Source organism: Crocodylus siamensis, chromosome 14 (genome assembly GCF_052110815.1).
Source record: "Crocodylus siamensis isolate JL-2025a chromosome 14, ASM5211081v1, whole genome shotgun sequence".
NCBI lineage: Eukaryota > Metazoa > Chordata > Crocodylia > Crocodylidae > Crocodylus > Crocodylus siamensis.
In genome coordinates this window covers 1,787,907-1,812,033 of record NC_143408.1, presented here as the reverse complement: position 1 = coordinate 1,812,033, position 24,127 = coordinate 1,787,907, and the positions used below count along the sequence as shown (strand labels likewise).

The 24,127-nt window shown below is 63.0% G+C and overlaps 2 protein-coding genes across 3 annotated transcripts; both read left to right on the top strand.

Moving 5' to 3' along the window:
* The first annotated feature begins 2,125 nt into the window (after positions 1 to 2,125).
* On the top strand, positions 2,126 to 7,798 carry SLC5A5 (solute carrier family 5 member 5). The gene is made up of 15 exons (XM_090027092.1): positions 2,126 to 2,479; positions 3,009 to 3,074; positions 3,227 to 3,278; positions 3,719 to 3,786; positions 4,280 to 4,434; positions 4,856 to 4,996; positions 5,419 to 5,548; positions 5,782 to 5,870; positions 5,960 to 6,072; positions 6,171 to 6,241; positions 6,328 to 6,414; positions 6,560 to 6,765; positions 6,861 to 6,961; positions 7,072 to 7,187; positions 7,374 to 7,798. The coding sequence occupies exons 1-15, from the start codon at positions 2,126 to 2,128 to the stop codon at positions 7,521 to 7,523; spliced, it is 1,899 nt and encodes a 632-aa protein (XP_089883218.1). The 3' UTR covers positions 7,524 to 7,798.
* A 966-nt stretch (positions 7,799 to 8,764) lies between these two features.
* On the top strand, positions 8,765 to 23,167 carry CCDC124 (coiled-coil domain containing 124). Of its 2 annotated transcripts, none has more exons than XM_090027504.1 (5): positions 8,765 to 8,915; positions 10,494 to 10,665; positions 20,560 to 20,743; positions 20,969 to 21,083; positions 21,618 to 23,167. In XM_090027504.1, the coding sequence occupies exons 2-5, from the start codon at positions 10,507 to 10,509 to the stop codon at positions 21,820 to 21,822; spliced, it is 663 nt and encodes a 220-aa protein (XP_089883630.1). In that variant the 5' UTR covers positions 8,765 to 8,915; positions 10,494 to 10,506; the 3' UTR covers positions 21,823 to 23,167. The 2 variants fall into 2 exon arrangements, with proteins under 2 accessions (XP_089883630.1, XP_089883631.1); XM_090027505.1 differs by lacking the exon at positions 8,765 to 8,915 and adding an exon at positions 9,681 to 10,036.
* Positions 23,168 to 24,127: the final 960 nt, after the last annotated feature.

Below are 24,127 nucleotides of genomic sequence, written 5' to 3'. Positions count from 1 at the left end.
CTGCAGGGGTTTTACGGGGGGTTTATTTGCCATGGTGCTCCATGTGCTGTGCTCTGCGAGGCATGTGCTGGCCCACGGCCTGTCCCAGCCTGGCCCTGCGCCCCAGGGAGCTTGGGCCTGAATCGCCAGTACCTGATACAGGGGTTGGGATTGCGGGGTGTTGGTGTGTGCAAGCACGTGTCTCTCCTTGAGGTGCTCGAAGGCTCTGTGTTTGCCAGGATGGGGTATGGCCCTGCCAGGGGGTTGTCCCAGCTGGCTTGCAGAGCGAGAGGTGCTGACAAGGGCAGGGCGCCGCGGCACGTTGCCCAGAAGCATCTTTCACTAGCTCTTCATATCTGCGCCCTCCTGTCATCTCAGGACTTAACTGCACCCGGAAGGCGGTGGGTCCAGGAGTGCGGGTGGGTCCAGCAGCTGCTTTGTGCTCAGAAATCAGGTGCCAGGACGGAGTAGGGAGGATCGAGAGGTACCGGGAGGGGGCTGAGGGTTGGGGCAGTCCTGGGGCTGCTGGAAGTTACGTGGGGGCCGGGGTGGCACAATGGGAAGGGTCCCAAACCTGCTGGAAGCCACCTACCCTATCTTGGGGGTACCGGAGCCCAGCCTGCTGCCCCTTGTCACCCCAGCCCGTTTTTCTCCGGGGTCGATAAGAAGCTCAGGGCTGGCGTCTGCGGAGGAGGCCTTCAGGCAGCCCCGTTTCAAGGCTGACCCACCCTCCCGTAGCCCAAACACAGATAACGGCCCCCGCGGCCGGTTCCTTTTAACCCAGGGCTTCTCTGGCTGCAGGGAGAGTTGACCCTTGGTCTCCTCAGGGAGCCCCTGGCTCCATAGCCCTGGACGTGGGGGGCTGGCAGCAGAGGGAGGGGAGAGCCCGGCAGCCCCCCAGCAGCATCCTGTGCACCTCTGCCAGCTCCTGCACGTGTGTGTGTCTGGGAGCAAACACGTGTGTGTCCTCGGTGCCCCCTATTCTGTGTCCCACCCTCTCCAGGGCCCGGGTCGTCCGTGCCCCCTGCACCGCTCCCTGCCCTCGGGGGTGCAGCATCCCTTCAGGGACTTGCTCGGGCCCCTGGGCCAGGCATTGCCTGGCACTGCACTGCCTGGTGCCCTGCCAGGCACTCCCTGCATTGCCTGGTGCCTGGCACTGCACCCACCTGTGCATGGGTAGCCTTGGTTTCCCTTGGTCTGGGAGAGCCAGGAGCAGCTCCTCCCTTATCACCGGCTGCCTCCTTATAAGCCTCCTCAATCAAAGCTGCTCAGGTCAGTCCCGGAGCTGCCTCGCCTGGGTGACCGCCTTTTCCCGGGGCTGTGGCGGCTGGGGGGAGCCCCTTGCCCCTGCGCTGCTTTGCTGCTTCCAGCCGTCAGCGGGGCTCCGGCGTTTACTGCAGGAAAAGCTCGTCTCCTAGCAAGAATAATCGCCTGCTTTTTTCTCCCCCCAGCACGAAGGGCAACCTTTTGCTTGGCACGAAGCAGCATCCTCGCCCCATCCTCCCCGCTGCACTGGCCTCCAGGGTCTCTTGTACCGTGACTTCGTGCTGGGCCGGCGCGATCGGGGTCCCGAAGCGGCTGGCTCCGGGGCTGAGGGTCTCTCTGCGGCACTGATCGGCGAGGGGTGAGCCCGGCTGGGCTGTGATTCCAGCCTCCGCATCCTCCGTCGTCCTGTCCGGGCGGCTCTGCTCCGGGGTTTATTGGTCTGGGTTCGGGGACGGGACTTTTCCCCTTTTTCTCTGCCTCCCCCAGCTGAAACCAGCCCTTCAGGGCCCTCTGGCCCGGTCTCGCAGACTTGGCCCTTCTGTCTCTGTGTGCCGCGATTCTCGCCCCCTTTGCTTGTGGCTTGGAAATATTAACATTTCCACCCCCCCTCCCACCTTTCCACAGCGAAGCTCAGGTTGCTCATTCAGGCGCTGCGTCGCGCCCGCCCGGAGCCTGGCTCGGGTCCTACATCTGACCGCTCGGCTCTGCCTCCGAGGTCTGGCCGCTCCGGAGTCGCTCGGGGGGACGGCGAGGTCTTACTGCACCCTGTCCCTTGGCCGGCCGGGCTGTGGGTCGGTCTGCCCGCGGCGCAGGGAGCTGCATGTGTCCAGGTGGGGCCACGACTCGTGCGGTCGCCGCAGCCACGTCGCAGGCCGGCGGCATGCAGGTGTTCAGGCCGGAGATGCTGACGTTCAGCCTCTGGGACTACGGGGTCTTCGGGCTGATGCTGCTGGTCTCCATGGGCATCGGGGTCTTCTACGCCCTCGCCAAGGGCGGCCAGAAGACCTCGGACGAATTCTTCACGGGGGGCCGGCAGATGCCGGCCGTGCCCGTGGGGCTCTCGCTGTCGGCCAGCTTCATGTCGGCCATCCAGGTGCTGGGTGTGCCGGCCGAAGCCTACCGCTACGGCTTCAAGTTCCTCTGGATGTGCCTGGGGCAGGCGCTCAGCACCCTGCTGACGGCCTTCGTCTTCCTGCCCGTCTTCTACCGCCTGGGGCTGACCAGCACGTACGAGGTGAGGGGGCGCGGGGCGGCCCGAGGGCGGGGGGCAGGTCCCGGGAGGGCGTACCTGGGTGCGATGGGTGCAGGGGCTGCGTGTGCCCTGCACGGCTCTGCCGCCTCTCTCCTTTCTGCCCCTCGGCAGTGCGGCCAGCCCCCAGCCCCATGTCCCCCCGACCCCGTCTCGGCCTCTGCCCTCCCCATCCTGCTCCACCAGCCCCCTCCATCCCAGCTCCTATCTGCTGAGTCCTGCAGCCCCCCCAGCTGACTGATGACCTTTCACCCCAGTTTGCAACCCCCACCCTGGCATGACCACCTTCCACTGCAAGGAGGGGGAAAGGGTCCAGAGTCCCTGGCTGTGGCCGTTCAGGGGCGGCCCAACCCGTTAGCAAACACCGCCGGCCTGGGGCCCCGGAGCAGCAGATCTGTCCTGCAGGGGCACGTGTGACCCCCCTGCCCCCTGTGTCCAGGGGTGGGGGGGACTGGGGGGCCAGGCTGTGCCATGCAATGCCGTGCTCATCACGCCCTCGTGTCCCCCCCGGCAGTACCTGGAGCTGCGCTTCAGCAAGGGGGTTCGCCTGTGCGGCACCGTCCAGTACATCGTGGCCACGGTGCGCTGCTGGGGGGCCGCGGGCCGGGCGCTGCGAGGGGGGTCTGCGGGGTTCGGCCAAAGCATCTGCATGGGGCTGGGCAGGAGGTGGCGCGGGGCAGGGCAGGGCTCTCCCCGGAGTCACGGTGCCCCCGCGTCCCATTCCGGCTGCAGGTGCTGTACACGGGCGTCGTCATCTACGCCCCGGCCCTGATCCTCAACCAAGGTGCGTTGCGGGCCCCGCGCAGCACAGAGCAGAGTGGTAGATGGTGAGGGTTGGAGGGACCACGTGTCTGGCCTCAGCTACATCCTCCCAGCCAAGGCTTTGTGTAGCCGGGGCTTAAACACCCCCGGGAAAGCGGGGGAGAGGCGACTGGAGGAGCCTGGGGCTGGGCCTGGCATGGGACCCCCCCCCACCTACCTGCATCCCCCCTGCACCAGCCCATCCATGTCCTTCGGGGCAATGCCCACAGGCTGAGCCTGCGGATCCCCGCCACCCCCAGGCCAACGGCTCGTGCCCCGCGTGCTGCGCCAACTGGCTGGGGCCGGGCAGCGGAGCCCGGGACCCCTGCGGTCCCCGGAGTGGGGTCTGTTTCTTCCCGGGGGGTGGGGACACAGGTTGGTAGCACCACCTGCTTCAGCGGCTTTGTTCCTCCGGCATCTCAGTGACAGGGCTGGACATCTGGGCATCGCTGCTGTCCACGGGAGCCGTCTGCACCTTCTACACCACCATTGTGAGTGCCACAGGCGCCCGTGCCCCCCTCCCCTGCCCCCAGGTCACCCTATGCTGGTGCAGCCTCGGCGGTCGCTCTCCTTGGCGTGGCTGTGCCCCCGCCGGCTGATGTCTTGCATGGGTCGATCTCCGTTCGCCAGCCTGGGCAGCCTTTCCCCGGGAGGGAGCTGCTCCCAGAGCTCCACCAGCAGAGCCCGGGGTGCACCCAAGACAGATCAGAGCCCGGGTGCCCATCTCCGAGCGCAGGTGGGGGGGTTCCCTCCCATGCACTCCTTCTCCAGGGACAGGGATCCACCAAGGGGGTGAGGCAGGCCGTGAGCTTGAGCCTGGTCCGCCCGTGGGGTCTCGTGCCGGGGGGAGAAGGCAGCGATGCTCCGTTGGCTCCAGGCTGGTTTGCTCCAGCCCTTGTCGTTGGCCCTGGGGAAGCACGGTGCCCACTGATTCCCTGGGGTCTGCTGCCCGAGGGGCTGAACCCCGCTGTGCACCCCTCCCAGGGCGGGATGAAGGCGGTGGTCTGGACGGACGTCTTCCAGGTGTTCGTGATGCTCTCCGGGTTTGTCGCCATCGCCATCCAGGGCACGTTGATGGTGGGAAGCCCTGGAGCGGTCCTCAGTGCCGCGTACAACCACTCCCGAGTGAACTTTGCTGAGTACGTTGGTTTCCCAGCACGATCCGGTCGGTCTGGAAAAACCCCACGGGCGTCCATGTCTGCATCCGTGGCCAAGCCGGGTATTCGGACGTGCTCAGGCCTGTAGCTCCAATTCCTGCCCCCCAGGCAGGAGGACCCAGGAGTCCTGACTCGCAGACGGGGAGATGGAGCAAGTGTGCACGCACCAGGCCTTTACTCCGACGTAGCTGGACTTGGCTCCGCGTGCTGTGGCCTCACCCCGGGCTTGGGAAGGCAGTGGCTGCGCCTCGCTTCCCTGTGGGGGCTCCGCTCCCCGCGTCGGGTTTATCCCGGGATAAGCTCTGTGCACACTACCATGTGCTGCCGGCCCCGGAGAGCAGGTCCACGCGCCTGCTGGAGTGAACTCCGGGGCTGTGTACTCATCATGTTGTGTGCCCTGCAGCTTCGACCCCGACCCCCGGAGCCGCTACACCTTCTGGACTTTCGTCTTCGGGGGCACGCTGGTCTGGCTGTCCATGTACGGCGTGAACCAGGCACAGGTCCAGCGCTACGTGGCCTGCCAGACGGAGCGAGAAGCCAAGCTGTGAGTCTGCTTCCCGCATGGAGGAAGGGAAACTGAGGCAGGGGCCAGGAGAAGGAAGCACCCTGTCCGAGCCACCCCACTACAGCCGTGGGCAGTGCAGAAGGTCCCCTAGCCACCCCCGGGCACAAGGACCAGGGGGACCGCATGCACTTGGGTGCAGAGTCAGGGCAGGGATTAGAGCCGTGGTCTGGCCGTGAGTCCTGGGGTGAGAAGGGTCCAGGCTGGGTGCATGCAGGGAGCTGCTGGCTGCGTGGGGGAGGAGGGGTGGGAAACGGCCCCTGTGCCCCCTCCAAGGCGGGTGCCATGGGGCAGCAGGACAGATGTCAGCAGCTGTCCGAGGGGCCCTGGAGGGCAGGGGGCTGCCAAGCTGGTGGGGGAGCTGGGACCTCACGCCCCGCTGGGGCTCTGATCCGTGCCCGCAGCGCTCTACTGGTGAATCAAGTGGGCCTCTGCTGCATCGTGTCCAGCGCCGTGACCTGCGGCATTGTGATGTTTGCGCTGTACAAGGACTGCGACCCGCTCCTGGCCGGATACATCTCTGCCCCCGACCAGGTGCCCCCCCCTGCCCTGGCGAGCCCGGGGGGTGCAAAGGGGGAACTGCTGCACTCGAGCGGCGAAAGGCAAGAGGCGAGACCGTGGGAGCGGGACCCGCTGCCTGGCGTGGACCCCGAGTGCGTCACCGGCTCTGCGGGGGGCGGCTGGCCCACGGCCCGGGCCCGGGTGGGAGCAGGCCGCAGGGGGCGGGAGGAGTGGGCCAGCCTGTGTAACGCAGCCGTCTCTTGCAGTACATGCCCTACCTGGTCCTGGACATCTTCGAGCGGTACCCGGGTGTGCCCGGCCTCTTCCTGGCATGTGCGTACAGCGGGACCCTCAGGTAACCCTGGGGTGTAGCCCAGCCCCTCCCCCCCAGCCTGCCGCCCCCTCCTCCCCCCCGGGGCACGGCTTAGCTCTGCTTCCCTGCAGCACGGCATCCACCAGCATCAACGCCATGGCGGCCGTCACTGTGGAGGACCTCATCAAGCCCCGGATGCCGGCCCTGTCCCCCCGGACCCTCATCCTCATCTCCAGGGGGCTGTGTGAGTCTGGGGGTGGGGGGCAGCCAGGCTAGGTCCAAGCCAGGGGGGTGGGGATGCCGGCGGCCCCATCTGAAGCCATCCTCCCATCTCTGTTGCAGCGCTGACCTACGGCACCGCGTGCATCACGGTGGCAGCCTTGTCCTCGCTGCTGGGGGGCGGCGTGCTCCAGGTGCACCCCTCGAACCCACTGCCCTGCTGTGCCCCCCACCCCGGGCACCCGGGCCTTGCCTGACTGTGCCCCCCTCCACCCTCCAGGCCTCCTTTACCGTCATGGGGGTGATCAGCGGTCCCTTGCTGGGCGCCTTCGTGCTGGGGATGTTCATCCCAGCCTGCACCACGGCCGTGAGTCCTGTGCCTGCTTGGAGGGGAGGGGTCCCCGGTCAAGTCAGACGGTGACCGCCGGGCCAGGAGGAAGGCCTGTGAGCTGGGGTGATGGGGAGGGGGTCTTGCAGGAGGGGAAAAAGCGTGCCGACCATCCTGCCCCCAGGGAGTGTTCACGGGACTGGGGGCCGGCTTCGTCCTGTCCTTCTGGGTGGCCGTGGGGGGCACCCTGTACCCCCCCAGCGCCGCCACCATGGGGGTGCTGCCCACGTACGGCAGCCTCTGCCCACTCTACAACGCCAGCCACGGCCCCAACGGCACCGTCGTCCTGGGGCCGCTGCCCCCCCACAATGTCTCGATGCCCACGGACAGGTGAGTGGTGGGGCCGGGGTCCTGGCAGCTGTGGGCCCTGACGCTTCCTTGCACGACCGTCATTGCCTCTCCGCCACGCCACACTTGCTTAGCAGGCCGGCCGCTGGTGACTTCTATGCCGTGTCCTACCTGTACTACGGCGCCCTGGGCACGCTGTCCACGGTGCTCGTGGGCGTGCTTGCCAGCTACCTGACAGGTGAGGGGAGCCAGGCCGGCCCGGGGGCTGTGCTGGGGGGCTCTCAGCGAGGGTGGGGATCAGCGAGGGGCATCCACCCGCAGCGTCTCATCGGCCGCACCACCCGGCAGGTCCTGCGACGCAGCACTGCGTGCGGCCCGGGGTGCTGTGGTGGGACATCGTGAAGCAGACATCCTTGGCAGCCCCCGCCAGCGGGAAGAGCCCTCTTGGTCACGGCCCAGATAAGGTGACCAGGGACAGCAGATGCCTCTTTCTCTGGGGGGAGCTGGGGGTCTCCCATTGCTGGCAGGATGGGAGCAAAGCTGCTCCTAGGGGGCAACTCACGGCCGGGGGGGGCAGGCTGGCCGGCACGATGAGGACCAGGCAGCGGAGACCCCGCTGTGCCGCACATGACCACCCTCCCCTTCCCCAGGTTCCCTCATCCACCTGCCCGATCCTGGGGCCTGGGCGCAGCTCGGAGCCCTGCCGGGCGCTGCTGTTCAGCCAGGTGGAGGTGGGCGCCAGGGAGCCCCTCTGGGCCTGCAGCTCCGTGGATCACCTGCTCAGGGAGACCAAGGTGTAGAGCTGGGGCTTCCTGTGGGGCCAGGCTCCACGACACAGGTCTGACCAACCACGACTGCTCCGGGGATAGCGGAAGAGGGATGCAACACGAGTGTGCACGCACACCTATGTACACGTGCACGCGTTTATGGCGACCTGGATGGGGCTGGCTGTGCCTGTCCCCTGGGGTGCCCCGCACACCCCACAGCAGAGGATCGCAGGCAGGTTGGGGTACGAGCTCCCCCATGACGGCTTTCCCCTCTGGGGCCAGCCCAGCAGAAGCGGGGGCCAGCAGCACCTTCCGTCCCAGGAGCCCAATAAAGAGCTCCCTGCAGTACCTCGAGTGCCGTGCCTGCGTGTGGGGGGCGAGCGCCGGCCCAGTGCCCCAGGCTGAGCTCGGGACCCCCAACCTCCCCCTCCCTGACCCTGGCATCGCCACGCTGCTTCTGCTGGGGCTGCACGTCCGCGTGGTTGCACGCACACGATGGAGAGAGAGGAGACAGGAGCAAAACCCTTGCCAATGCCCCTTGCCCTCCACCACTGCCCCATGCAGGGGCCATTCCCATGTCACTTTGCCCCCCGGGCTTGCAGAGGGGAAGCGATGCTGGCGGCTGCGAGCACCCTGGACCCTACGAGACAGGAAGGAAGGAAGCAGCTGAGGTGTGATGTCCTCGGACGCTGTCGCATGGGCTCCCTGCTGCACCCTGCGACCGCGTGGCTGGGCCTTCCCCAGCGTGCAGCCTGCGCCCCCATCCTGACATGCAGCCCCGGGCCCCTGGGCACCGCCATGATCAGAACCACGGCAAGGAGCAATGGGCTCCTGCTGCAGCAAGGGAGATATTAGGGGGAACCCCCCCACACTAGCAATGGGGGCAAGGGGCTAGGTTGGGGAGGGGGCGGGGCGTAGGGCCTCCATCTTGGGGAGGGGCGGGGCTTAGCGCCGCCATGTTGGTGAGGGGCAGCGCTCGGCCCTCATGTTGGCGCGTCGCGGCGCTAGGGGGTAGAATGAGGCACGCGGCGCCATCTTTGTGCATGGCAACCCCCCCTCCCCAGCTGCCTCGAGCCGAGCTCTCCCCGTGCTTGCAGCGGTCGGGAGATGCCTCCTGCACAAGGGAGGAAGAGGAAGGGGCAGGAGGAAGAAAAAGGAGACAAAGAGAGAGGTGCCCCGCACAAAGAGGGCTCCGCGCCCCGCACAAAGATGGCGCCGCGCGACGCAACTGTGGAAAGATCCCGGCCTCCCCGGTTAGGCCCCGCCCCCGGCCCGTCATTCCCGCCCCTCCCCCCAGCGGGGCTTCCCTTTCTAGTCCCCCCCTGCGGCGGCAGGGCCGCTTCTCACCCCCCTCCCCTACTCACGCAGGCAGTGGGCGCCCCTGTTACGTATAAAGCGCGCGACGGCCGGTGCTGGAGGTGGCAGGTAGGGGCTGGAAGGGAGCATGGGGGCTCCCCGGGGGGGGGTGAGGTCCCTTTTATGGGGGAGGAGATCCGTTTTAAAGGGGGTGGGGTGGAACGGGGGACGAGGTCCGTTTTGAGGGGTTGGGGTGGAGCTGAGGTCCTTTTTTAGGGGGGAGGTTCCCTTTTGTGGGGGAGGGGAGCTGGGGGTCGAGGCCTCTTATGGGGGTGGGCAAGGTCTGTCTGGGTCCTTTGTAGAGGGCTGCTGGGTGGGTTCCAGGTGCTGCCTCCTCAGGGGCAGGCTGGGCCCTTGGGGGGGTTGAATGGGGGCTGGCAGGGAGCCAGGCCCAGTCGTGGCAGGCCCCTGGGTGCAGTGCTTGCGGCCCCCCAGGCCGGGTGGAGGGGATCGTGCCCACTGAGGACACGGGGGCGGGGGGAGAGGGGGTGCTTCCCCCCACCAGCAAGGCTGGAAGGGGGCAGGGAGGGGTGTTAGCGCAGCCCCCCCTGTGGGCAGGGGGGTGCTCATCTGAACTGCAGCCAGCCCCTCCACCAGCCCCAAGGAGGGCCCTGAATGGGAGCGAGGGAGGACGGCGGGGTGCGGGATCCCCAAGGGGACGATGGGACCCGGGTGCTTTCGCTGCTCTGCCCCCGAATCTCGCGGTGCAGGGTTGCGTTTGCTGAGCGGTGGGTGAGCTTGCGGCGGGAAACTGCTATGTAGCCCGAAGGAGCCCCCCTAGGACTGAGCAGTTGCCCTTCCCTCCGGCCCCATGCGCATTCGGGCTGCGTGCCCTGCCGCTGAGGCGCTGGGCCAGAGGGACGGTGCTCTGCTCCGCTGTGTAAGTTGCTGTTCTGTGGGACATGCTGTGCAGGATGAGGAAGTTGTCATGACTTACCCAGTGACTAATCGGAGAGTTCCCCACCACGGGCTTAATCGTGGCTAAGGCCTGCGTGCCCATCCCTTGGACTGGAGTTGCCCTCTGATTGCTGTCACTCAACGGCTGTGGGTCCCCAGCGAATGGTGTCTCATGAGCTGTGCTTTGCTCAGGGGGAAAACGCTGGTATTTTGAACACGCGGAGGAGACCTTTAGTGAAGGAACAGCTGGGAAGGGGGATACTCTCTTTGCAGCAGGTCCGAGGCACCATTGGGTAATTGAGGGTTCTCTGTGTGGGGTCAGAGTCTCTTGGGGGGAAAAACTTGGATTTTAATTTTCAGCCCGGTAGAAGGGCTGGCTCTTTGATGTCAGAGGTGGGCGGCGGTAAGGGCAGAGCAGAGATCCTGCCTGCTATGTGCGTTGGAGGTGCTGGCTTGCGGGGGGGTTGCCAACTTCCGTCTCAGTCTTCGAAGCATCTAGCCCCAGCACGTGGCAGGTGGTAACCAACCCCTGCGTGGTGCCTGTGTGCAGGGGGGTTTATCGCAGAGGCAGCCGGTGGCGCAACTGGTTGACAGGCTGCTGGACCTGGCCTTTCCAGCATTGTGAAACTTTCTAAATCAGTCGCGGAAGAGCCCTTCTAAGATTTGGGCCTGGGGCAGGTTCTGTGTGCCAGGGGATCCCAGCATGCTTCTGGCTTCAGCAGCCCCTTTTTCCCCCTGTTCACCCCACAGAGCACCTTGAGGGATGCCCAAGAAGTTCCAGGGCGAGAACACCAAGTCGGCTGCTGCCCGGGCAAGGAAGGCTGAGGCGAAGGCAGCAGCCGATGCAAAGCGACAGCAGGAGCTGGAGGATGCCTTCTGGAAGGATGAAGACAAACACGTCATGAGGAAAGAGCAGAGGAAGGTATGTAGCAGGGGCAGTGGTGCCGGGGACCTCATGGCTAGGCTGCGTGCTCACATGGGAGGCTTCCAGCTTCCCTTGGTCTCCCCGGTTCTAGAAACGCCGCCCTGTGCTCGGCTCTGGGCAGAGACGCAGCTTGCTGCTGTTCTGGGAATGGGAAGCAGCAGGGTGTTTGGGGCGATGTGTGCCCTATGGAGGGGTTGGACCACAGGTTTGGTAAGCCCCGTGAGGTGGGAAGCTCTGAAGACCCTGCCACACAGAGCTGGGCCCCAGGGACCCCACGCCTCTTTCCGTCTTGAAATCAAGGGGTTTTATACCCCGTGCTGGGTTTGTATCAAGGGGCTTTATAACCCTCGTCTCATCTATCCCTCCCCGTCCTGCCGCAAAAACCTGTGGGCCGAAAGTAATGATCTGTTCCCCTCTGTCTAACCCGCCCGGCCTGCTGCGCACTCCGCCATTCGGTACATGGAACCGTTCCGTGTTAACCCGCAGGCTCTGGGCTTCTCACTGTGGTCAGGCAGAAAAGACTCTTTGTATTGATTCTTGGACTGGCTCTGCCTGCAGACGGGGTTGTTCTAGGGGCTTTGCATTGTGGCTATGGCACCTTTCCCTGTGGTGAAGTTGGCTGCTGGATCTGATACCATAGGGCTGGTGGCTCCTTTCTCTGTTAAGCCACATGGGATGAGTCTCTTCCATGGTTTTTATATGTCCCCTAATGCTTTCTGACCTAATTGAAAATTTCCTCTCCCCCAAACGAGGGGTCCTCTTAACTGACAGGGCAGGTTCTGGGAGAGCCCAGCTTCTGCATGCCGGCAACTAAAGGCATGCTGTGCCTTGGCTGTCACTTCCCATCCAGAAAGGCTCAGCTTCTTGCAGCTTGGCAGGCATCTATGGGCTGCAGGTCAGCACTTTTGCACGTCAGCAGCAATCCTGTGTGCAGCATGGAGCCCTGTTGGGGTCACCTGCTGTCCCAGTGACTGCACCAATCCTGGCAGTGCCTTCTGCCTGTGCCTGGGACAGGGAGCTTTTAGGTGATGGAGGGAAGGAAGGAGCTGGTGGCTTTGCTGTAGTTGAAGCCTGGCTAGTAGGCCAAGCTGATGCCCACAGCAGTGACTGCAGGTGAATGGGCCCAGGAGGTGGTGAAGCTTGGACCCCTGTCTCCATTTGCTTCAGTCAAGGGGAGTCTTGCTGTCCATGACGGCAGACACTGAGAGAGGATCTTATTCCCAGGCACAGGTGCTGGAGCTCCTGGTATGGTGGGGGATTCTTCCATATGCTTGCCCGCTGCTGACAGTCTGTGCCCAAGGTGCCACATCTAAGCTGGCTTGTTAGGCTTTGGGATTGGCATCCTCGACTTCTTGCTACCTGATGTTCCTGACTCCTGCTGCCAAGCTCCTGTTCAGCCCCCAGGCAGACTGGGCTCTTCATATGACCAGGAGAGCGTGAGTTAGGGCAGATCCTTGTGGAGGTAGGCCACATCCAGCTGTCTAGGCAAGGTGGGCCTTGTCTGATGGATCTGGGGATCCTGAGGCTGGTGAGAAATACCAGAGGATCCCTTTTGGGGCCTCTGTTGGGATAACAGCTTGTTGGCATCTCAGGCCTGGTGTTTCCTCTAGGGGCTCTTCCCCATTGCCTTCTGCGGTAGGCTGCACATGGGGTGTCGGGATGAAAAATAAGCCCCTTGTGCTAATGAAGGTGGAGGCGTGAGGAACCTATTTATAAGCACCGCTTTTTTCCCTGTAACAAAGTGCTAGCAGGAACGGTCTGACCTTATCCAACTCGGCAGACTCGACGGCTCTTGGCATATAGAGTGGTTTTTCCTTCCTCTGCAGAGAGAGAACCTTGTTACTAGAGTAATCGTAGCCTGGGGCAGCTTCTCGCCACAGCCCATTTGGCTGAGGACATGGCCAGGAGATGCGATCTCCCTCAGCTGAACGCGCAGAGCATTGGACAGAAGACGGAAGCTCTTGGCTTCTTTGCCTTTCCCTTTCTCGTCTTCCCTTCGCCTTCCGAAGCAGGCTTTAGCTTTGCCTAATTTAATCTTTGCGTCACATCTTGCTCTGTGCAAGTGGAGACTGAAAACGCTGCCCCAGCACTGGCTTAGGACCTGGCTAATCAGCTGTGAACATCGAAGCCAGTGTCTGGATTGGCGATGGAGCACCGGAGGCGGGGAGGCTTCAGCCCTTTCTCTGTCTGGAGGCAAAGGAGCCAGTGCCGGTTCCCCGGGGTGGCTTTGCCGACCTTTCCTTACCGGGACTTTGGGAATGTCCTTGGGAAATGGGCCAGGAGGAGGATGCATTTGTGCCTTGGGCCTGTGGCTTGTGGTAGTTGTCCATGGCACGGAGCCATCTGCCCCATTTTAGCCAGGGCGTCTCAGGGTTTTCCTGAATGACCTCTGGATGTTGTGCTGTGTTCCTCCCTGGGGATTTCTTTATAACCCAAGTTTGGGTGGTTCATGACCTGGGGGAGACACGTTGGGGGCTCAAGCCACCTCCTAGCTGGAGAGCTGCCAAAGATCCCCAGGTCCTTCTCATTTGATAGGCACCTGTCTATTAGATGAGAGAGGCATAGTCACGCGCTTACGGGTGCTGTGATGACAGAGCCATGTCCTTCTGGCAGGAGGCCAGTGTCTCCCAGGACTTGCCTGCCTTGCCCTGTGCTCGGAGGGCTGGTTCCTCAGACAGGGCAGATTGACTGGGGGGGTGTGAATTGGTCCCCGCTTCATCACTCTTCCCGTTCCCACAAGTCCCCTCCCTTTGACGATGTCTTGCACCATGTTAAGGAATTTTCTCCTCTCGCAGGAAATGGCTGTGCATGTGGCTGGAGGGCTCTGCTCTTGGGGCAGAAGTCTTGCCTCTCATGGATAATGGTGGAGCTAACCGCCTCACCTGACCCAGGGGACCCTTCCCACATTTGGCCAGTGTTTTCAGAGAAGCCGGCCCCGTCAGTCAACGGCCCGTAGCCAGGAGGATCTTGCCAATGCTCATCTGAGCTAGGGAAGCACCGTCCCTATTGAACCGCTTAGGTTTTCCCAGCACCGCGTCTTGGGGAGCTGAACCCCAACTTCCTGAGTCACCAGTCCAGTATCTTGGCCTCATGACCGGCGCGGTGTCCTTGTTTGTTTGCCCTTGAATAGGTCTGGTTTGTCTGCGCTCTGGCAGCACCCCCTAGCTGAGTCGCTGTTTCTGTCAGCAAGAGGGCTCTTGGCTGCGGTAGCTGGACTCTCTCCTCCAAGTGGCTTGAGCCATAGGGTAGCAGGACTCCAGGCAGTGTCGCTGTGCTGACGCTGCGGCTTCTGTAGGCAGGCTTATATCAGGAATCGCGGCCCTGTCTGCCTGTTCCGCCTGCTGCAGTGGGAAGCCTGCAACGCCAGCAGACGTTGCTGTCTGAGACCAGAAAAATACTCCTTGTCCCACGTACAGACATCCTGCTGCCTCCAGCCCGACCTCCTACGTGCTGCTTTAAGACCCGTGCTGGTTCTGCATGCTGTCAGCTGCGCTGGCACTCTGCGGTTTCCACCGTGCACCCTGGGGCAGAATCCCTCGCTCGCTGTGTCCCTCGCCCCGAGGGGCTGAGAGGCAGCGACGGTCTCAAAAGCGCCTTGTGGGCCGGAGCTCCCCCCGAGGATGCAGACCCAGGGGAAGACTCGTCGGCTCGCCCCTCCCCAGCACAGCCCCGTGGGCGAATGGCAGGCAGTGGAGGAGGCAGCTGGCTCCGCTATGGTTCCCAATGCGAATAACGAATCCAGCATGCTCACACCCCTCAGTCTGCGCAGGAGACAGCGCACCGCTACCAGTCACTGCATCTATAGGAGGACATCACGACGTATGGGTGACGTTCTGCAAGTGGCTTCTATATATCGGGCGCCGGCGGCTCTTCCCAGCCTGTCCAGGTGAGGGCAGTAAGGGATCAGCCAGCCGGTGCGTGAGCCCTGTGCTGCGGCTCTGGCTTCCTGCCTAGCGCAGTCCCTGTCCCGTGCACAAGGATGGTCCGGCAGCCTTTGGGATGGAGCACAGCTGGGTGCCTGAAGTGCATGCCCCCCCTCTCCTGACCCTCCCCCAGCAGATGCTGCCCTCAGTTCCCTTGCAGTGAATGCGAATGGAGCACGCTGTTTTCTTCCAGCATCACTTCAGGGTTCAGTAACCTTAGCCTGCAGCAATCTGGTCTCGCTTAAGCAAGAGCGGCATTGGCCATATGGTGGCGTGCAGCTATCTGTGCGTTTGGAAAGACCGGATGTCCCCCTCAGGCACCAACTTTCCTGGGACATCTGCCTTTGCCTTGCCTCTCCCGGATGTGTGGGTTACTGGGTGAGCTTTGCTAAGGGAAACCAGCCATCACCTCGGGGTCATGTTGTGTCAGGGGACATCTGAGCCCTGGGCAGAGGAAACCACCCTGTGCCCGCTCTCTGACAGCTGCCTACTGCAGACACCTTTTCTCACATGGTCAATCAAGGTGTGCGTCACGTAAGGGGACTCTCGTGGTCCCAGCCGGACCAGGAACTTGGTGCCATGCTGTGCAACCATGGGGCAGACAGTGCTGTTAGACAGTGCCCCATTGGGAGAGGTTTGTCTTGCACCCCGTCCCACGGCTAGCATGAGAGCCCCCATCTCAACCAGGACCTCTGGGTGCTTAGGGATAGATGCTGGACATGTGGCTTCCTTCCACCAAATGAATCTTTGCCACCATGGGTTTAACCCTGACGTGGCTGCATTCCCACTGTCATGTCTCCACCGTGCTCCTGCCCGTGGGCCCCACTGCCAGGCTGCAGGGAAGTAGGCAGGCGCTCACCCGGTGATCCTTCCCACTTTCCACCCCCTCAGCTCGCCTGGCTTTGTGCCGTGCCCTCCCCCAGCTCTGCAAAAGTGCCGTGCGTTCGCTTTCCGCTCTGCAATTAGCTAAAGTGCAGCCTGGTTGTGAGCGTTTCCGAATGCTAATGAGTGCTCGGAGGGCTAGGAGACTGTCGGGCAGAGGCAAGCGCTGGGAAGAGCTGGCAACTTGGGCACTTGGCCGGAAAGGGCTGGAAGCGAGCCCAATTGCCTTGGCTCTGCTGGAGGAACAAGGCTGGTGTCCACCGCTCTGTCCAGATGGAGAGGATCTTTAACGTCACCTCTGGGGAAGAACTTGGGCTTGGGAAGTCGAGATGCAGTTGCGGGGGAAAGTAACGTGAGGATCCTTCTCTCTCTCCTGGTGCGGTGTTCTAGGCGGTGAGCCCCATCTTGTATTTAAGAGGCAGTGGAGTCCTAAATGGATCAGGTGATGCCTTCTCCCCCGCACCCCATCCCCTTCCCCAGCGAAACCCTGCTGGACTTGAATGGAAAGAGGGAGAAGTGCTGGGAGATGGCAGGCTCTCATCGTGAGCACACTAGGCCTTTCTGTAAGGGCTCAAGGCCCTGATGTCCCAGGGCTTTGTCAGACTCTGCCTTGTGGGCCCCCTAAGGAGTTGATGGGGCTGAAGAGCAAAGGGCCGATGCAAGGGGTTAGCGGCGTTTCGGAACGTGCCTCTTCCCAGCGTCATGTTCAGCCTTGCTCCGCCCTGCAGCAATGCCAGGTCCTTTTGCTGAGACCTCTGCAGCCACCGAGGAGCCTCATGCTAAGCCACTGACTGGAAGCAAGGCGTTTCAGTGACCACTTGCTCTTGGAGTCCCGGGGGTGAGACCTCTTTCTGTCCCTCCTTCCCTCTCTGTCTGGTAGCTGGGACTCTACTGTGAAAGCAGATGAGTCCATTCTTGCTCAGCCCAGCCTCTGCAAGGCTGGAAACTGTTGCCCTTCCAAATAAGACCACACGAGCACAGAACATCTGGCTGGGGAGAGCCCCCTCCTCCATGCCATGATTGCGTGACCGCTGGGAAGGTGCTGCTCGGGTTCCTCTCCAAGCTGGCCGGGTGCTTGGCTTGGCTGTGCAACCAGGCGAGCCCAAAGCTTCCTCCCCTCCTCCAAAGCGTGACGGCAGTGGGCAGGAGCTCGTCTGTCTTGGCCCAGCCCAAGGAGGAGGAGGTCCGTGATGTGGTGCCTTATGGAGTCCTTGCAGTTCAGTAGCAGCAGTATCCATTCTCCTTCCTATGGAGTGGGCTGCTCTTACCGGACAGGCAGCAGGTAGATGTCCCCAGGACCATCAGCAGACGTGGCTCGGGTTGCAATTTCATCTGGCTTCGCTTTGGTAAAGCCACTTTGACTTCGTGGCTATTGCCCGATCTCTCCACCTGGCTTCAGCACGTGAAGGAGTCACGTGCTCAGGGGCACGGGCTGGGCAGCGTTGCTTTTCGAGCGCTCTGTCATAGGTGCAGCCACCTGCACCGTGCTGCCCATCCCTGTGGTTTCTGTAGTCACGGCTGCAGATGTCCTGGAGCAGCGGCAGTGTCCATTGGCTCAGCTCCAGGGAGGCAGGAGCAGCATGCCTCAAGCAAAACCCGATTGGACCTGGTTTGATCCAGGGGGCTTGGGACTTCTTTACTTTCCCCAGATAGCTGAACAGGATTGTAAATGCCAGAGAGAAGCAGGGTCAGGGTAAGGGCCTGGGGAGTCTGCGCTCTCTGCCTCTGTCCGTGGCCTGAGCTGGAGCAAAAAGGGCTCTCTTAGCTGCTTTTCACTGTGCCTCAGTTTCCCTTCTGAAACCAAACCGGTGGCTTGTTCCTGGGAGATCCCCTGTTGGAAATGCAGAGCTTTGCCACTGGAGCTCTGCAGTCAACGATGTGCCTTCCCATGGAGCCTTGCAGTGAGGACTGTGGGCAGCTGCACCCCCTCGCTTTCCCTCCTTTGATTCCTTTTGAAGGGAGTCTGGGGGGTAGAGGTTTCTGCCGAGGACCTGTTCCCCTCCCTTAGATCATTAGCGCTCCTGTCTCCACTTCTGATCTGCCTCTTGAATTATTCAAACCTACAACCCGGCCTGTAGTAGCAGGGAGGCGTTAGTGGTGGGGTGGGGGGGTTCTGGTTACCTTGTTCTGTCACACTCGAGCCTTTGCAATATAGAGCCGTGCGAGCGCGGGTTCTCTTTACAGGAATCCGTGTCCCAGACATGTGACACCTGGGTCGCACATCCGCACACGGCTGCTCCCTTCTTGACTGCCGGGCTCATTAAAGCACTTACAATCTCTCTCTCCGCTCACCGCATGCTCCGTGATTCCCTTGGGGGCAACTCTCAGAGGAGGAGTCCTCCCTAGCATGCTACCGGGTGCCAGCTGCCAAGGGGCTTCTTTGGTAGATGGCGAAGACAGCAGGTGGGAGCTGCCTCGCTCCAGCCCTCCCTTCCTGGCACGTGGCGTAGCTGCCCAGATGATCCTGCCACTGTCTCCGTGCTCCCACCTGCGCCAGGCAGGACTGTGACCCTGCTCTACACAAGGCTGCAGTGCCCCGTTACTCTGCAGCAGGTGGTCCTCCACCCTGCCCCGAGCCCCTGACCCCATCGCTCATCTCCGCCAGGCCTAGAGCTCGGGTGTTCTCGCCCATCGAGCCAGCAGGTCTGTGGCATCTGCTTTGTGCCGTTCCAGCAGCTGCACTCAACAAAACTTGAGGGGAAGCCTGTTCTTTGCTCCTTTTTTAACTTAAACCTCCAGATCGGCCCAACCAGGAAACTCCCTGAGGCCGGTTCTTGCTGTCCAGGAACATACGTGTTGGGGCAGCGCCCATTCGGGGATGGGGCTGCGTCCCGAGATCCTGCTGGCGCGCGGCTCCTGAGCGAGCAGGCAAACCTTGGGGACAGGGTGGTGGGACACGCAGGGCCTTGCTTTTGGTATGTGACTTTTCTCTGGGCCCGTGAGCACTGCTTGGGTGCAGAACACCACCTGCTGCTTCCCTACGTGGCTGCGTCGTGCCTGCTGGCAACCTCCCTGGCAAAGCTGAACAGGGCTCCTTCTGCCCTGGGCCACACTAGCTGCATCTGGAGGCACTGAGTCTCCTTTCAGGGTTGATTTTGACCCAAAAGCCTGCAAGCAGCTTCTGCTTTTTTCCCCCTTCGCTCTGAGCAGGAATGGGAGAGACCTCTCTTGAAACCATCTGGCCATTGGGGAAACCTGCCTTGATCCACAGGAGCCCACGCTGGTGCCATGCCTGGTCTTGCTAGCCGGTGGGGGTCAGCTCTGAAGGCAGCAACACTGAGCACTTCCTGACCGCGAACAGGAGGCCTGCCAGTTGTAGTGGAGGCTTCCTCCCAGTAAGGGTGGTGTGTTGTTTCTCCCCCCCCAGTCCCAACCGCTCCACGGCCAAGATGCATGTTCCTTCTTCCAGCCTGGTTCAAAAGGATTCACCCCAGTTGTGTTTGCTGCCACAGTGCCACCATATCCTGTGGGGACGAGTTCCTTGCCTGACGGTCTCCAGCCGGGGTGGGGCTGGATCACAGGCTGTGCTTTCAAAGTAACCCTAAAACCCTGCCTGCCTGCCTTCATGGCCCCAGAAACGGGCCCTGCCCTGCCCTGCGTAATACCATACTCCTTAAACACAGCTGAACAGGGCAGGTTGCGTTACCGCTCCGGGTGTTTTGCTGCACAGCTGTCTTTGAGAGCGAAAGCCATTGTGTTAACGCTCCATCAGTTCGCTGCGCGGTCCTGGTGAATAATGGATGAGCCCCATAATTAAGAGTGCCGTGTAACTAACCTAAGAACGAGGCTGCCGTTGTGAGTGGGCGCGCTCGGCAACACGGCGATAACATCAGCCCGGGCAGGGTGATGTTACCTCTCCTGCAAGACCCGCGGCGGGCCCTGAAAGCTAGCTTGGAAGGGGAAATCAGAAGCCGTGGTTTGGGCATATTTGGTCTCCCAGCTGCTCCCGTTAAGCATCGTGGGGTGGTCTGTGTGCAAGTCTTATTTGAGAAGCGCCGGAGGGTGGAAATTCAGGCTGGCCCCTTGTGTCTTGCTCTAGAAAGAAATCCAAGACGCTGGTTTGGCTTCTTGACTGGCTTAACTTCAGCACCGGGACTTCTGAACTCTCCAACTCTGACCCTTTCGCTCTTATTTAAAATTAAAGGCGGAAAACTTACCCCGATTGTCTGTGGGCCTGCTCGGCACTGCGCGCTTCTTCCTTGACGGGGGCTTGTGTTTCACCGCTCTGACATCACCAGTGCACGATTACAGATCGTGGTCCCGGGGAGGGGATGCAGGTCCCGGCAATGGCCTGGGGTGCATGAAATGACCGCTGTGAGCTGATCTTGGCGTGATGGGTGGCTTTCCAGGGAGGGGCTGGCTAGTGCCTCTTGCTCGGCACGTGTTTCCGTAGCGCGGCATCCCGGTTTATAGAACGCGTGTGGCATTTGCACGGGGTGTTGCTGGCCCCTGTCCTACCTGCTCGGCCTGTGCAGCCAGGTGAGCCTCAGCCTCCGCCAGACCTGCCCGCAGCAAGCTCCCAACTCTGCCTGGGAGTCGGGGCCGCAGCCTGGAGAAGTCGGCTTTGCGAGGGGGACCTGGAGAAGAGCCACCAGGATGCTTTCATGTCTCCTCCCCAAAGAGGTTTATCCCTTCCTGAGCCCCCAGAGACCTGTTGCCATCGAACACCTCCCTAGTGCAAGGCCGCATCCCCTCGGTTTGCCTGGAGGAGCAGCCCTGGCCTGCCCAGCAGCCTGTGGCGCCAGGCCAAGCGCATCGTGCACTGGCTGGCGCGCCACGTAGCAGCTGGAAGATGTCGGGGTGTAAACAAGGATGGCTCCTGCCTGCTGCAGCCCTGCCCCACCCCCCTGGATGCGGCTGCGGGAGGGTGTTGGTGCAGAGAAGGGTGGGGGCTGGGGCTGTCAAAGGCACCCAAAGAAATGGGGCCTGTTGGGCTCTCTGCACTGCTGGGTGCAATGGGAGTGAGTCTCTTCCATCCCCTTCTCCCTCTCCCCCGCCACCCGGGAGTGGGCGGCTTGCGGGAGGTGGTGGGCGGGTGGGGGGGCACGCTGCAGAAGGAGGCTTCATCCCCTCTGTTTCCTGGCAGGAGGAGAGGGAGAAGCGGCGGCTGGAGCAGCTGGAGCGGAAGAAGGAGCTGCAGCGCCTGCTGGAGGAGGAGGACTCCAAGCTGAAGGGGAAGGCGCCCAAGCAGGCGGCTCCTGCCAAGGTCACCCGGGCGCAGATCGAGGAGACACTGCGGAAAGACCAGCAGCAGGAGGACGGTGACGCAGGTGCGGAGCTGCCCTGGCGCGCGCTGCCGGGATGCTCTGGCTGGCCACAGATGAGCCCCATGAGTGGCACCACCCTGGTGAGGGAGAGCGGGCCCTGTAGCAGGGTGCCAGAGGCTGGTCATCATGTCCCCACCAAAGCCCCTGCCCTGAGTGCCAGCCCAACCATACTCCAGGCAGGTAATGTGGGCTACCCCTGACCCTTCCCCTTTCCCCCTCTCCTCACAGTGGAGAAGCAGAAGAGCCACCTGGAAACTCCCCTGGAGGAAAACATCAACAGGCGGGTGGTGGAGGAGGGCACCGTGGAAGCCAGAACCATTGAAGATGCCATTGCTGTGCTCAGGTAGGCAGCTGTGCCTGGCTGGCTTGGGGGCGCAGCAGGTCTTTCGGGGGGCTCCCAGGGACACCTGGCATGTCTGGCTGTGTGATGCTAACAGCGGGCCGACTGCTCCTAGCCAGGCAGAGCAGGATGGTCGGGCACTTGTTCCGCTTGTCCCTTCTGCCCACGAAGCAAGTGCGTTGCCATGTGGTGCCCTAGACACAGGGACCTGGGACGGGGACAGCGGCGTGGGAGCTGGTCTGACTGGTCTCCATGTAATCCCATGTTTATCCATCTTGGCGTCACGGCTCCTTACAGCTGCCAGGGCCACAGTCCCCTGCTCCCCCCATGCACGCCCTCCTCCTCACTGTAGCTTCCCCGTGGTGGAGCTCCCTTCTGGGTGGGGCTGTGCAGGGACTTTGGCTGCGTGTGGCCCATATGGGACCCAATCCGTCCATGGCTGGGGCAGCTTTGGCCCCTGGTCTCGTGCTTATCCAGAGCATCCAGGCTGGGTGGGTGCTAGCCAGCTGCAACCAAGGTCCCTTTCTCTCCCACCAGTGTGGCCAGCGACCTGGACCGGCACCCGGAGCGCCGCATGAAAGCTGCCTTCACTGCTTTCGAAGAGATCAACCTGCCGCGCCTGAAGCAGGAGAACCCCAACATGCGCCTCTCCCAGCTCAAGCAGCTCCTCAAGAAGGAGTGGATGAAGTCCCCAGACAACCCCATGAACCAGAGGCACGCATCCTACAACTGCCAGAAGTAGGACTGGACCCAGCAGCCTGAGCTGGGGCTTCTGCAGATGCCCGCAGAAGCCAAGCGAAGGCGGGACCCTCCTCTCTCACACTCACACGTGCCCTTCCCCACCCCTCCTGCCTCCTGCTCGGACTCTGATTCAACGCGCAGCGCTTAGAGCTGTTCCCGGGGCCCTCCAGGCTGCTTCCCGCTCCCCCGGGCAGTTGGCGCCTGGCCCACTGCCAACCCCGGCTGGAACAGTCCCCCGTGTGCAGCCCCTTCGACAGCACGGGGTCCCGACCCTCCTAGGCACCGCCCCGGGCGGACCAACAGTTCTCGATGCCTTGGAGCCACCGCCGTCAGCGTAGACCTGCAGCCGGTGCCGCTGTGCAGACCTGGGCCCTCCTGGTGCTGCCCAGCCCTGGGGAGAACCCGGGGCAGCCCCCGGCCCCAGCGTGTGTGCAGTGCCCCCGAGACGAAGCCTCCCTGGCTCTGGCCTCTGCCTTACACCCTCCTTTGCAGGGAGGCTGGAGGGGCTCGGTGGGTTACATGTGAGCCAGCAGTGCTCGCGGGCCCTGCGCCAGGTGCTGGGCAGGGGGAGTGAGTTCTGGGGCAGGCGCAGGGAGCAGAGGGAGCTGTGTCAGCACAGCCCAGCACTTGCCTGCCCTCCCCCTGCCTGTCCTAGCACCCGCCTCCATGGAGCTCAGTGCTGCGTCTGCCACGTGCGTGGGTCCCAGAGCTTTGCACGGTGCTGGGGGGACACAAGCAGGGCCAGGCCCTGCCCTACCAGCAGTCCCAGCCTCTTGGCTGGCCCAGTCCCCCGTGCCTACCCTTCCCTTCCCTTCCCTTCCCTTCCCTGCAGTATTTAAGGGCTGCAGCCTGGTATGAGACTTCTCCCAGGTCTCCTGGGGTGGCTGCAAAGGGAAGTTAGTGCTAGGGCCCAGAGTCCTCATCCTGTGTTAAACGGTCACGGATGTTCCTCCTTCTCCCTTCACGTGCGCCTTGGGCCCCACTCTCCCGCCTGTAGGCCCCCAAAATCTGGCTTGTCTGCCAGGCCCTTGCCTTTGCACTGGGGTAGCAGTGGGGTCCAGGATGGGCATGGGGACAGAAGCTGTTGACGGCCTCCTGGTGCTCTTCTGTGTCCTCTCTCTCCCTGCTTGCCCTCTTGCCACCCCCCTGCCCTGGCTGTTTGCGCCGGACTGTCCGGCTGAGGGCACTGGGCCTGCTCCTCCCCACGGGGGGCCCGCGACTGGCGGGACGAGGGGGCAGCTGGGCATCTTCCTCGGTGCACGCTGTGTTCGGTTTGGGTTTGATTGACTTCGGTGCAGCGCAAGCCCAGCTTGTGACTGCTGGAGGAATAAAGCGTTTGGATCGTGCTGGCACTGGCTTCTCTTCCTTCTTTTCATGGCTGCTGGTCTCAGCCCTGCTGCAGCAGCCAGCCCCTTGGATCTGCCTCTGGGGAGTCATGTTGGGCCAAGCCCAGCTGGGAGCAGGTGGTTGAGCCTGCCTGGCCCTGGAGTCTTCCAGGAGCAAACTGATCCTACTTGAAGCCAGAGGCTGTTGGCTGCTCCAAGCAGGCTCGCCCAGGCCTGGTGTGGGGCTTGGCTGGGCCATGCCCATGTCCTCCCCCAGGCCTTGCTCCCACGCCCCGCCCCTGTTGAGCAGGAGGATGCTATTCCTTCCCCACACCCAGCGCTGCTTGTGCCCCACCACTACCCCTGCTGCCTCCAAAGCTCAGCCTGGCTCTGGGGGGGCTGGTAGCTGCTGGGGTCTGCCCCTGTGGGTCCCAGGAGCAGGGCAAGGAGGGGGCTGGTGAGCAGTTCAGGCCAGGCATCCTTGCACCCACGGCCCCGTAGTCAGTGCTGAGAGGTCTTTGCCCTCCGGTCCCTGTCTTGGGGGAGCTGCCTGACCCCAGGGAGAGCTCTGGCTGCAGCGGTCGAGCACCAAGCTGGAGAAAGGGCTATGGGCATAGGTGATTCCTATTGGCACCTGGGCCAAACCCTGCCAGGAGCCCACCCCTGGGCCGGGGGTAGCTGCTGTGATCAGCGCAACCTGATGGGACTCAGGAGCTGCCCCGGGGCAGGTGCCAGGTGCTGGGACCAGCGGGCGAGCAGGGTTGCAGTAGGGGCCCCTTTCAGGCCTGGGGGGGCTCCTGCCCCTTCCCTGCGGGGTAGGAACCGGGCTGTTTGCTCTAGGAGCACCGTGCTGTGCCTTTGCTCCCCGGGCGCCGGCCCTGAGGGCCCCCTGCCCCTCCCTGCTTGCTCTCCCTGCTGCAGCCAGCTGCCGGCGCTGACCTGGTGGGCTCTGGCAGGGGCGCCCTGGGGGCGGCAGCTCCT

What these genes read in the sequence shown, in the direction of transcription:
- SLC5A5 (XM_090027092.1), top strand. Translation starts at nt 2,126, where the DNA reads ATGCAGGTGTTCAGGCCGGAGATGCTGACGTTCAGCCTCTGGGACTAC. An exon ending in GCACCTTCTACACCACCATT is followed by an intron (nt 3,787 to 4,279) that starts GTGAGTGCCACA and finishes CACCCCTCCCAG; the next exon opens with GGCGGGATGAAGGCGGTGGT. An exon ending in TGGGGGGCGGCGTGCTCCAG is followed by an intron (nt 6,242 to 6,327) that starts GTGCACCCCTCG and finishes TCCACCCTCCAG; the next exon opens with GCCTCCTTTACCGTCATGGG.
- CCDC124 (XM_090027504.1), top strand. Translation starts at nt 10,507, where the DNA reads ATGCCCAAGAAGTTCCAGGGCGAGAACACCAAGTCGGCTGCTGCCCGG. An exon ending in TGAGGAAAGAGCAGAGGAAG is followed by an intron (nt 10,666 to 20,559) that starts GTATGTAGCAGG and finishes GTTTCCTGGCAG; the next exon opens with GAGGAGAGGGAGAAGCGGCG. An exon ending in GATGCCATTGCTGTGCTCAG is followed by an intron (nt 21,084 to 21,617) that starts GTAGGCAGCTGT and finishes CTCTCCCACCAG; the next exon opens with TGTGGCCAGCGACCTGGACC.